The 13,445-nt window shown below is 48.9% G+C and overlaps 1 protein-coding gene across 1 annotated transcript in view; it reads right to left on the minus strand.

Moving 5' to 3' along the window:
• Positions 1-13,445, minus strand: part of TAF4 (TAF4 RNA polymerase II, TATA box binding protein (TBP)-associated factor, 135kDa) — a gene marked incomplete at its 5' end in the record, with an annotated part of 64,012 nt that overhangs the window by 4,787 nt on the left and 45,780 nt on the right. The window contains 5 exons of the mRNA XM_010841910.1: positions 9,992-10,111; positions 10,546-10,602; positions 11,409-11,534; positions 12,358-12,488; positions 12,787-12,956. Coding sequence (XP_010840212.1) covers positions 9,992-10,111; positions 10,546-10,602; positions 11,409-11,534; positions 12,358-12,488; positions 12,787-12,956 — 604 coding nt within the window. The remainder of the gene's footprint in view (positions 1-9,991; positions 10,112-10,545; positions 10,603-11,408; positions 11,535-12,357; positions 12,489-12,786; positions 12,957-13,445) is intronic.

Below are 13,445 nucleotides of genomic sequence, written 5' to 3' on the forward strand. Positions count from 1 at the left end.
CTAAGTGCACACCAAGAAGAGAGTGGGGGGGATGCAGGGTCCTGCGGGCGCCACCAGAGGACCTCAGCCCTCCTCATCAGGACAGACACCAGCTAAGTCACTGGGTTCTGCCAACAGTCAGGAGAGGGCGCCATCAGACCACAAAGCTTGTCAACACCAATACCACAAAATTAACAAGAGGAAGATCAGCAAGTCCACCACGAACCACCACAAAAAGTCAGAAAATGAAATCCCACACATATCAGGGCCAAATGCAATCTAGAAAAATAAGCCACTACAAGACAACACTTTCAACAAAAAAATGTACTTACACATTTGAGCGTACGAAAATCACCTTGAATCAAAAACTCAAAATATAAGGGCAAGATAAATTAAAAGCCAGAAAGAAACAAGAGTTGACTGACTCAAGAAAGAAAGGAGAAAAAAAGACAAAATTATCTCATACACGAATATAAACTGGAAGGTGCTCAGGGGAGAAAAAACTCGAATAAAAATTCATAAGAATTCAGAAGAAGAGCAAAACAACCGAATAGAAAGGAGACAAAGAAAAAAAAAATTAAAGGGCCAAGAAAACACAGGGTAAAGGAAGACACGGAAGGAGCACATGCGCTGAGCCGTCAGAGCCCCCAGAGAGGGAGGCACACGTGAGGGCAGGAGTAATATACTAAACTATAATCTGAGAAAACTTTCAAGAAATAGAAACCAAAAAACCAAACCTACATGGACAAGGCAAGTGGGCACCTGGGAAAATTAACCCATAAAATCCACTTTGACGAAGCCTCATAAAACTGTCACTTTTCCAAGATAAATTAACCTGGAATCAGGCTTTCCCAAACCCATGCTGCTGCTGCTAAGTCGCTTCAGTCATGTCCAACTCTGTGCGACCCCACAGACTGCAGCCCACCAGGCTCCCCAGTCCCTGGGATTCTCCAGGCAAGAACACTGGAGTGGGTTGCCACTTCCTTCTCCAATGCATGAAAGTGAAAAGTGAAAGTGAAATCGCTCAGTCGTGTCCGACTCTTCGGGACCCCATGGACTGTAGCTTACCAGGCTCCTCGGTCCATGGGATTTTCCAGGCAAGACTACTGGAGTGGGTTGCCATTTCCTCCTCCTTCCCAAACCCATACAGTAAGCCAAAGTGAAAGCTGGTCGCACAGTATCCAACTCCATGGACTATAGCCTGTCCAGCTCTTCCATCCATGGAATTCTCCAGGCAAGAGTACTAGAGTGGGTTACCATTTCCTTCTCCAGGGGATTTTCCCGACCCATGAATTGATCCCAGGTCTCCTACATTGTGGGCAGATTCTTTACTAACTTAGCCACTGCTACTAAGTTGCTTCAGTCGTGTCCAACTCTGCATGACCCCATAGACAGCAGCCACCAGGCTCCCCCGTCCCTGGGATTCTCCAGGCAAGAACACTGGAGTGGGTTGCCATTTCCTTCTCCAACGCATGAAAGTAAAAAGTGAAAGTGAAGTCACTCAGTCATGTCTGACTCTTCGCGACCCCATGGACTGCAGCCTACCAGGCTCCTCCGTCCGTGGGATTTTCCAGGCAAGAGTACTGGAGAGGGGTGCCATCGCCTTCTCCGAACTGAGCCACTAGGGAAGCCCATATACAGTAAGCAATGAAAAGCATTAAAAACATCACTGAAAGCAAGCATGAACCAACATTTTTATATCCAGCCTGACTGCCCTCCACATCCAGGCCACAGAAAAACCGTTTCAACTCACAATATGGCGGGGGACTCTGCACCTGAGCATCGTGATAGCTCAGACACAGGTCAGGGTCATCCCAACGAGAGAGGGCAGAGAATGTGCAGAAGGGAGAAATAAGCATTTATAATATAAACGCACAGCTGGTGTGACAACAAAACCGAGGAAGTGGCCAGGAGATGACACCGTATGCCATGACGAAGTAGAAATGACGTGACAAAGCATGAGACGGAAGGGGTCACAGGACCCACTAGGGAGACTGTGTGGCCGCCTGGGGCCAAGGAGAATGCGGACGTGAGCTAAGAAGCCCAACAGGAAACACGTGAAAACCTGGGGTAAAGACACCCAAACACTTACATACAAAAGTGACCACTAGAGCAGAGTCACACACCTTCCTAACACAATCATCTTAATTAAGGAGCAAAGACTACACATCACACCAAAACACACAGCAACTGTAAAAAAAATAAAATAATCATAATCATAAGAATCTGAACCCACAGAGTCTGAACCCACATGTCAGCTGTTATCAACACAAATGATGGGCTTAACTCGCCTGTGATGGAAAACCACTCGCCAGCGGGACTCAGAAGACAGGCCCCTGCTGCACACTACACAGAGGGGCAGCTACAGAAGGGGCCACGGGCCCAGGAGGAACAGAGGCTCCAGACCAATGGAACAGGAGAGCAGGGGAAACAGGCCTGACTGAGGACAAGGGAGACTCCAAGGCCACGGGGCACAGACTGATACTTCGTGATGCTAAAAATCGCAACTGCCTGTGAAGATACAACACTTACGGATATGTACATATCAAATACCACGGCAACCCCCAGAAAAGCAAAACCTGCAGGAGATGCGAGGAGATGAAGACAGAGACACTGACAAGGGTACTGTGGAGCTCCACATCCAGCAAAACACACCAGGTGGATGGAGACAAGCCGAGACAGTCGGTATCATCCATGAGGTTCTGTAAACCCTATGAGAGCCGATACCCTGTCCTGAGAATGAGCACCCACAGCGCATTCACAAACACTGAGTATCCCTGCTGCCCAGCAGGTCTGCAAAACTCAACAGCCTGGCAACACATGGTCCGACACGTGTCCCAGCACTGGTCCTCCACGGCTCCAGGGAGACACGGCCGACCCCATAGTTAGAGCAGGAAGACATGAGGTGAGCCTAGCAAGTCTGTGGTGCGGGAAGGTGAGGAACCTCCCAGAGGCGGTGGGTTAAGTGAGAGGAGAGAGAAGCCAAGCGCAAGGGGCTTGTGGTAACTGAGCAGGGCCAGGACAGGAGACCCCACTGCAACCCCCGCCGTGACAGAGGCAGGTAAGGAATGAAAGAGGCAGAGTTAGCAGATTCCCCCAACCAAGGCCCAAGGAGAGCCCGAGGCCCCGAGCAGGGAGCAGTGACACCAGCTGGGAGGAACAGTGGTCAGGGGAGCACAGCCCCAGAATTCCCCACAAGACTCTCATTAAGAGAGGAAATGGATTTTCCAGCAGGGACACCTGCAAGCCCACCTGAAGCACCACCCGCAGTGGGACTCCCGGGTGTCACCACCTCCTGAGATGACGCGTCGAGGACACAGCACAGCTGGGGCGACACTCCAGCCACGTTATACCACCTGGATTTCACCGAGAGGAAACTGACAACGCACCCAGAATGAGAGACCGTCTACCAGATAACTGATAAACACTCTTCAAAGTGTCAGGTCAGGAAAGGCAAGGAAGCACGGAGGGCTACAGAGACCGAACGCCAGGACAGGGCCCTGCAGCATCAGTGGAGAGCAGGAACGATCAAATACAGGGGAAATGTGCAAAAGCCACGTCGGACTTAAAAAATCCAAACTATACAAAGAACTCTAAAACCTCAATAACAAGAAAACAAACAACCCCCTTTTAAAAGTGGATCAAGGATCTTAAAAGGCACCTCACCAAGAAGATATGTAGATATCAAACAAGCACATGAAGAGATGCTCCACATCGTATGTCATTAGGGAAACACAAATTAAAGCAAAGAGACGCTACCACGTAACTATGAGAAAGGCCCAAACCCAGAAGACTACCAAGGCGAGTGCTGGTGCAGTGTGCGGCGGCAGGGACGCTCGTCCAGCGCTGGTGGGGACGTGGAGCGGTACAGTCACTTGGGAAGACAGGAGGGCGGCTTACAGCAAAAGTAAACACACTCTCACCACACAAAACTGTGTCCCTGGTATTCACCTGAATACGTTCAAAACTCACATCCACATGGAAACCTGTACACAGATGTTTACAGCAGCTGTATTCATAACTGCCAAAACTCAGAAGCAACCAAGATGTCCTTTGGTAGGTGATGTTTAAGTAAAATGTGGTGCACCTAGGCAACGAAATAGCATCAAAATGAAGTGTGTTATCAAGCCATGAAAAGACAGGAGGAACCTTAAATACATTCCGCTATGTCAAAGATGCCAGTAAGAAAAGGTAACATTCTGTCTGGTTTCAACTCTATGACACGGGCAAAGACAGAACCATGGAGTCAGTAAAAAGATCATGGGTTTCCAGGGAGTGGGGGGAGGGAGGGATGAACAGCCAGAGCGCAAAGGACTTTTAGGGCAGTGAAAATGCCCTGTGTGTGACGCTATGCAGGTGGATGCATTATCATACACACTTGTCCAAAAGCACAGAATGTACAACACAAGAGTGAGCCCTGATATGAACTGTGGGCTCTGAGCGGTGATGGGTGCCAGTGCAGGTTGGTCAGCTGCAACAAATGCACCATCTGGCGGGGGTGTGGATGATGGGGGAGGCTGTGCCTGTGGGCGGAGGGCAGAGGCTCAGGGGAAACTGTACTGTACGTGCAATTTGACTGTGAACCGAAAACTGCTCTAAAGTATGAAGTTTACTTATTTTACATTAATTCTGAAAGACAAAATCCAGTAATGTCTTGAGTTCACAGTTATCACAGCACTACTTCACATCAGGAAGTTGAGTAAGGGGTACACAGAAACTCTACTCTTTATGTAACTTTTCTGCAAGTCTAAAATTGGCTCATAATAAAAGTTCTTAAGACATACCCTTAAGGATATAGTCCTAAACTAAAAAAAAAAAAATTAAGCCTTATCTCTGATGAAGAAAAGCACCTGAAAGACTTTTTTAAGTTCCAGATTTTGTGTTCGTTATCACACACAAAACTCACTTTTCCAAAAGTCCAAAATCAGGCACACCCACAATACATGAAACCACGCCCCCTGGGCTTTCAGTGACGTGTCTCCACTGTCTCCTTGAGGTGCTCTATCCCCCCCAACTCCACTCTCCTCCCCACACCCACACCCTCCCCGCTAGTCTCTACTTTGTAGATATTTCAATGTCTAAGACAGAACTTGATCAACATGCCCTTCCCCTAGGCCCTCACCTCCCAGCACAGGGACCCCAGCGGCCAGAGTGGTTGTGGGATTGGTTACACTGAGCAAAAACAAAAAAGAACCAAATATTCTGAGACGAATGGAACTTGATGTCTCACTGCCTGTGAAGGGACTCCTAAGGAAGGAAGGGGAGGAGACTGGAAGAAGCCCTGAGGTCCTAGACTAGAATTTCAGGACCCACTGGAATGTGTAGGGTCATTCTAAATACAGAGAGGCGCACACACGCACACAACTGTGCACAAACACACGTTCCAGACTGAGTGCTGGGGCCTCCGGGGCCTGGGGCAGGGACCCCGTGGCAACCAGCACGCACAGTGCTCAGACACTGGTCTCCAAATATCACCCTCCACTGCAGGGAAGCTCCCAGGTGCCACGTGGGGGAGGGCAGGGGAGGCACCCGGACACCTCTCATGCTTACAGGTTGAGGGAAACGTTTCAAAAGGATATAGAACCAGCTCGAAGAAGCTTCCACTGATCAATCTAGAAACAACGAGAGCATTGATTACACCCCCTGAACACAGCAGGATCCATGTGTCCACACACGGTGATGAGTGGATGGATGGATGGAGGAGGGTGGGAGGGAGGCTCTTCTTCACAGCAGAAGGCAACCAGTAAATGTGGGGGCATGATGGACACAGCGCCACAGCCTGGCCCCTACCCTGGAGGTCCTGACGCAGTGGGAGCCATGCGTGGGTGCTGAGGCCAGGGGAGGGGTGACAGGGACAGAGCAGTGCATGACCCTGGACCCCTCCTCACACAACACTAATAAACACCAAGGGACTAGACAACTACACAGTGGGGAAGGCTGCTTTCTTAACCACGCGCTCAGTCAGGTAATCAAGGCTAAGGTCACTAGCAGCAAGAAGTCTATACTGTCGGCCTAATGACATTAAGGATCGCCCAACAGAACAAGAAGCCTGTCCTCTCTAACACTGTCAGGAATGCAGGCATCAGGCACAGGCTCACAGCAGGTGCCAGCTGGACACTGCACACGCCCTGGACAGGTGGTGAAGTGCAAGCAGGTCTGGGAGCCTGGGCCATCGGGGTGTGATGTCCTGATTGCGGGGGGGAGGCGGGTGCAGCGGTAACCTAAGAGCATGTCCAGCATCATCAGCATTTTAGGGGTGATGGATATCCGTCGGGAAAAGATTTTGTACACATCATGTATAACACACAAGTGCATAGGCACACTGCGTGTGTAGAGAAGAGGTGCTGAAATAGAGGTGCTAAGTGTTCAGAACCGAGGATCTGGATATGGAGATTCTCACACTGCTCTTTCAACTTTTCTAAAGATTTGAAACTATTATAAATTAAAAGAAAACATGTTGAAAAACGTTAATCAATATTTTCTGGAAAGATGGTGCCAGCGGCATCAGAGGTTCTTAATCTTCCCAAAGGCCAAAGAAAACCCAGAGCAGCTAGGAAGCAAAACCAAACACCAGCAGGCAACACGTAGAACAAAACCAGTGGAGACGAGCTGCAAGCAGCCACAAGCCTGGAGACTACCTCAAAACTATGCGCGGAAAGCTGCCGGGCACCTTTGAGGTCTCAAACCCTCGGGGTCTTCACCAAGAAGAAGGGCAGGTTCACCTGAGAGCGGCCACTAGACCGGGCTGGTACTCTGACTGTGGCCTTGCCACCAGGAGTTCTGCCTGTGACCAGCCAGGGGCCCACACGAGAGGAGCGTACTCCTCTGAAGCTGAGCAGGACAGGACAGAGGAGACAAAAAGGTCCAGCCAAGAGTCGAGAGGGGCAGAGCCAAGAATCACAGACAGCACACGGGTCACCATGTGGAAACTATGGAAGAGGAGCTCAGTGAAGCCAGCACATCTTCAAACTGCCTCCTCCTGAAGGTTTAAGACCACACAGTTTACACAAAAGTGAACCACGAAAAGGCTGAACCCCAGACAAGCTGCCCTAAGGAAAAATGAGAATAAGGAGCAGAACACCACCCAGAGAGATAATGGAAAACACCAGAGACACAATCAAGAAGAGATCAAAACTATCATGTCTATTTCCAAACAGAGACACTGAGAAAATGATAAAATGCGTGAAGAACAACATAAATCAGGATTAGCAAAACTTGGAAAATGAGCTGACAAAGTCAAGGAAAAACTAGAAACAAAAGAGAATTTCAGTTGAGAAATGAAGACTACACTAAAAAAGAGCACAGGAGCAAATAAAACAAGTAAGGAAGAAAGAAGACAGGATGATAAAAAGCACCAAACTTTTTAAAAGAGAGATGAAAAGGATATAAGAGAACAGGCAAATACTGACGGTAGATACGAAAGATACAACATATGAGTAACAGGAATATCTGAAGACGAAAACAAAAACAAAAAAAACATTCAAGAAAATGTTCCTGAATACAAAAACATTCAAACTGCATGTTGAACGAACACAACCTCTCCCCAAGAACAACAACCTAAAAACAGCCGATTCCAGATAAAATGCTTGGCTTTAAGGGAAAAGAATTCTGTGGGCAACTTCAGGCAGAAAGAACATATGAAACACAAGAGAAATAAAATCAGACAGTCATCAGACAGACAGCAAACCTTTTACACCAGGAGAAAATATCTAATGTAACTACTTACTCAAGGAAGAGTCTCAAGCAAAGAACATGTGAGCCAAGGATTTTATAGCTATCAAAACTGTCGTCAATGTGCACAAATCTGGGGAACTCAGCCCCCAGGAAACATCCCAAAAGAATCCAACAGAGAATAAGATTTGGAAAGTCAAATGACTAAACAGATATCCCCACAGACTAGTCAGTATTAACCATCAAGTTACTTATGGAACTAAGACTACCATGAAACAGCCATGTGACGTAACCAAAACACACGCAAGTGACCGTCCTTGCCCGAGTACAGCCCACCCTACGTCCTCATTCCCGATGTCCAGCCAAAAGCCCAAGGCCTTTCCTAGGAGTAAGGATCATACCCCATGCAAGACCCACCCTGACCTCACAGGGAAGGCAAATGTGCCGACTGAGCCCCGTTGGGTGGGATTCCCACAGACCCTACTGAACGCCAAAGCAAGACACAAACACACATGTTCAAGATGAGCAGCCGGTTGCTGAACTTAAACAAGCACTGACACTCTTCAGAGGATGATGATGTATCGTTCACAACGTCCAGCATATAAGTGACAATGACTAGACATGCAGAGAGACAGGAAGCTGTTACCACACTTGCAGGGAAGAGCAGTCAACAGAGATTGAGTCAAGATGACCCAGATGTTGGATTTGACAAACCATCAGAGCAGCTTTTACAAAGAGGTTCCAAGAATGATGGGAAAATCTGGCTTCAATAAGGAGCAGACAGGGAAATCTCAGCAAAGAATTAGCAATGATTAAAAAAAAAAAAAAAGACCTAGGCAGAAATCCCAGAGCTGCAAATATGTCAACAAAGGAAAACTTCACTGGACAGGCAAGATGATAGAGAATCTGAAGATAGATCAGTAGAGATTATCCAGTCTCGAACAAAGAAAGTGATTACAGAAAAACAGGTACAGACTCAAGAGACCCACAGGGCAGTATCAAGAGAACTAACAGAGGTATACCTGGGAAACCCCACAGGAAAAGACTGAGACAGAGAAAGGCTTGAGGAAGTAAAGGCAAAAGCGCTGCAAATTTGAGGAGAAACCGTGACCTACCAACCGAAGAAGCTCAGAGGAGCCCCAGCAGAGGTCAAGAGAGCCAAGTCTAAACAAACAAAGACGACGAACTCCTAAGAAGCAAGACAGTCATCTTGAAACTCATGACTAACAGGAAACAAGGATCGACATCACAGTGGAGCCCTGAATACTACGCAACAACTTCCTTCAGGGTGCAGACGGTCACACGTTCATGGCTGTGTTCAGCTCTAAGAAAGAACAGGAGCTCTGTAATTCTGCAGAGCACACTGGAACACCTCCCATCTTCTTTGTGAGCTGGAGCAAGACAACACGACTAAATGAGAATAGGAGCTCCCTCAGAAAAGAGAGAGAGACCAGCACTAAACTAGGCCTCAGGAGATAGGGAAATGTAAAGTAGCTAAAATTCTTAGAATCGCTTTCCCTGTTCTTCTGTCATTCTATTAAATTTAGTTATACGTATCTGGATTTGCTTGGCCTATTCAAGAAGGTGACAGAAATTAACTTTAGAAAAAACAGAGCTGAAAGAAAAAAACTGTGACTACTCAGGGAAAATTTCATTCAAAATTTTGAGGAGGAAATTCAACCACTTTCGAGTAAACAAAAGCTGAAAAGACCCCATCACCACGTAGACTGCACTACCAGCAACCCTAAATGCTGTCCTTCGAGCCCAAGAGCAATCCTGCCGATGGAGACCCGGAGCTCAGGGAGGGGCACAAAACACCAGAAATGGCAAATCAGCAAAGAAATATAAAAGACAATGTTCTCTTTCTCCCTGAGATTCACAACTGGCAGTTTAAAGAAAAAAAATCACGATACTTTAAAGGAGGATTTGTAATTATATATAAAGATACAAGAGCAAGCACAACAGGGAACTAACAAAATGTGGACAAGCAGAACCAGGCCACAGCTTTCCTTGTGCTGGGATCTGGGCTCACCTCATGTCCACACTCAATGAGGACAGTCACCTCAAGGAAGGTCACTCTGCTGACTGAATGCCCCGCATGGCCTCCAAAGTCAGCCTAAACCTCACTGTATAAGCTACAGAGATCAAACCTCCTCCTGCAAAGGGATGGCTCAAGTGACATCCACAAATAGGTTGATTTGATATAAAGCATCGAATGTAAAACGTATTCTGAGGGCGGTGAGACAACATGTAAATGGTGCGAAAGCCCGACTCCCTGGAGGGTGAGCGGGAGGCCGACGCCTGAGGCCCTCCAGCCCCTGTCCCTGCATCCGAGCGGTACCTCTGGTCCCGATCCCGGTCCCGGGGAGTCCACTTTCCTCTTTTTCCGGGGCCCGATGGCGGCTAGTGCTGTGAGGTTGGCATCTCGCTGCCTCATCTGTGCCAGTTCTTGTTGCTGCATCTTTGTTTTGAAAAGCAAACAGAGACTGTCATTTCATGCATCTTTTTTTTCTTACTACAAAGTAATACACAGACACCAAAGGGTTTTCCAAATTTTTCTAAACTTTTAGTTTGACTTTTTTTTTAAACAGGAAGTATAGTTTACAATCATAAAAGTAGTAAAGCAATAATAAAAACATTTTTTTAAAGCTCAGAAAACATGAGCAAATTTTGAGAGTACGGAGATCAGATGCCCCAAATGAGAAATTACCATGAAATGTAAAAGCAGGACACAAACGGTTTGCACAGGCAAACACCTGGAGAGGTGTTGGCCGCTACGTGGAGGCCACTGCAGGCACACCATCACTTCCTCAGCCTCTCTCACCCATCAGCGCTCAGGCTGAACACACACACTTTCCAGTGTGCCGTGCAGGTTCTTGGACTAGAAAAGCTTACCTCCTTTGCCTTCTGTTTCAACCTTAACTGTTCTGGATCTTCTTGTCTGGATCGAGACTATTTTTTCAAACAGGTAAAAAAGAAAAATAAGTTATGACCTAAACATTTCTCATCCGACAAACACGTTACCTTATTTGTGACATAACAAAATCTAAGTCTTACAACAGAAAACATCAAATTTTTTAAATGCTTCTAGCCAAAAGATGAAAATTTATCATCACAAAAAACAAACATTTTTGAGAAAATCAATACCACTTGGACAGAAGAACCATGGTGTGGCCTGTGGCAGGTCTGCCAACTGCAGAATCTGATGTGATATGACACAAGGATGTGCGTGCAGGCAGCCCACAGGGCTCCGCTCAGCTAGGGACCTGCCCACAGTGAGTAACCGCTGCTGTTCGAATGCTCCCCGCCCCATGCACCGTGTCATGAGGTCACCCCCAAATACTGCTCGGGCTCCTGGACACCCCAAGTATGTGTATGAGTGCTCAGGCTCCTGGACACCCCAAATGTGTGTGTGAGCGCTGCAGCTCCTGGACACCCCGAATGTGTGTGTGAGCACTCTGGCTCCCAGACACCCCGAGCGTGTGTGTGAGCGCTTGGGCTACTGGACACCCCGAACGTGTGTGTGAGCACTCCAACTCCCAGACACCCAGAGTGTGTGTGTGAGCGCTCAGGCTACTGGACACCCCGAACGTGTGTGTGAGCACTCCGGCTCCCGGACACCCCGAGCATGTATGTGAGCGCTCCGGCTCCCGGACACCCCGAGTGTGTATGTGAGCACTCCGGCTCCCAGACACCCAGAGCCTGTGTGTGAGCACTCAGATGGAGATGGGAAAGCTGAGTGACCCACAAGCACTTGCCTTTGCTGCCCGCATTAAGATCTCTCTTTCCTGTTCGTCTTTTCTCTGTTTTTCAATTTGATCAAGCTGTTCAAAAAATTTGAGCTGAGCCCGGACATCACTTGCCTGTTCGTATCTGTCATCATCCTACAAAAAAGTGAAAACACTGTTTGTGATAAACTTGGGAGCCCAGCCAGACAGTCGGCGTACCGCTTCCGGCCTCCCTCAGCCCAATCCCCAGGCTAGTGCGCAGACTCCAAAGTCCCCCCTCCACCTCCCAGCTCCACATCTGATAAGTGCTCTGGACGCTCACATGCCGTCGCAGGTGAGTCTCCCTGGGGCTCACGGGGAAGTTTCCATTTTATACACTTTAGCATCACTTGATTTTTTTTTTTTTTGGTGCCAAAATCCAGGACTGAACATCATTTGATTTTTTTTAAGTGACAGCTAAAAGTTTTATAGCAACATAAAAAAACTTTTTTTTAAAGCAAACGGCTACATGCTTTTATTCCAAATGCTGCTCTGAAGGCAGTGCCTGGTAGGGCTGGGCAAGCACCTGGCTGCTCCACGGTGCCCTGAAAGAGGCCCTCCACAGAACAAAACGGAGTGCTGCTCCAAGTCACAGGAGGGCAGGACCCCCTCGGGTCTGCAGGGACAGCTGGGGCCTCAGATGCAAGGACTCCAGGGGAGTGGGGAGAATGGGTAGGAAGACTCCACCCACTGCAGAGCTGAAGAGGCCCCTGCCTGGACCAGCAGATCAGCTCTTAACCCAGACGCCAGGTCCCCTCGGGGTCCTGCTCCCCAGCCAGGTGGACGGCACCCAAGGGCGCCATGGGGCTGAAAGCAATAGCCTCTTCCCCAAATCCAGTTCTGGGAAAACTCCAAACAGGCTAGACACGTGGCTGCCTACCTCTGCACCTTCCCCCAGGGAGGGACGACAGGGAGTGTCCCCCAGGGAAATGGCAGTTACCTTGTAAGAGAAGTTCTTCTGCTGGGCCGTCTCCGATATCTTCTCCACCAAGTTCTGCAGCCTCTGCTGCGTGGCATGTGACACATAACTCACCACGTCTGGGTGCAACTCCGTGATGCCGTGTTTCTTCCCTGGGGACAGGCAGCACTTTACCATCACTGGAGCTCTGTTCTTCCCTTCACTGTCTTCCTCTTATTCACTGGTTATGGCTTTGTGCGACCCGAGGGCACCCCAGGCAGGCCCGCAGGGGAGGGGGTCTACACCTGCTTCCCTGAGACCACCACTGTCAACCCCATGGAAAGCACAGTCCTGGCAAAACAGGTGACCAGGAACAAGGTGTGTCCCCCAGCCCAGGACAGTTCCACACTGAGCATGCAGCTGTGGTCCACGCCAAGCCCACATGGAGGGCCCAACATCCCAGGGCTGTACCTATTTCTAATATCCTTCTCTGCAGAGGTGCTGGGAGTAGGAAGGTCTCGTCTTTGCAGGACCTTGTCAGGGTGCCCACCAACTCAGAGTTTGTGGCCAATATCCTCGCGCTTTCTTCTGACAGGTTCACTCCAGCCATGGACGCTACATCATTGATGTCATCATCATCCCTTCAGGAAACAAGAGACGGTGACTCTAACTCAATGAGGGGTAAAACTCTGCGAACTCTGACCCTCAAGCAGGGCTTTCTAACCACTGGAAAGGCACTAACTTATCCTGCATCCTCCTGACCCTCGCCTGGAACCTGCAGCCTCGCAAAGCATCTGGTCACTGTGGAAGAATTGGTTCTAGACAACAAGACCTGGGCACTGGGCATGCTGCTGCCATTGTGTGTCACTGGTCCCAGGCCCCCAGGGTAGGCAGGCAGCCCCAGTCATGGCTTTCCCAGAGCTGTCACCTGAGTGTTCAGCCAGGACTCAACCCCACCAGGCCCATCTGGTTGACTTGCTCTGCATATCTGGCTCCCTCACCTGCAGAAGGATTCGTGGCCTCTGGGGCCCCTCGTTTCTTTCCTCTCTGCCCCGCCGGTGGACGTGTCTCCCACCTCCACAACCTCCCTCACCCTCGTGAGCATCCTTCCCACCCTGCCCGGCCCCCAC

Source organism: Bison bison, unplaced genomic scaffold (genome assembly GCF_000754665.1).
Source record: "Bison bison bison isolate TAMUID 2011002044 unplaced genomic scaffold, Bison_UMD1.0 scf7180017864167, whole genome shotgun sequence".
NCBI classification, from domain to species: domain Eukaryota; kingdom Metazoa; phylum Chordata; class Mammalia; order Artiodactyla; family Bovidae; genus Bison; species Bison bison.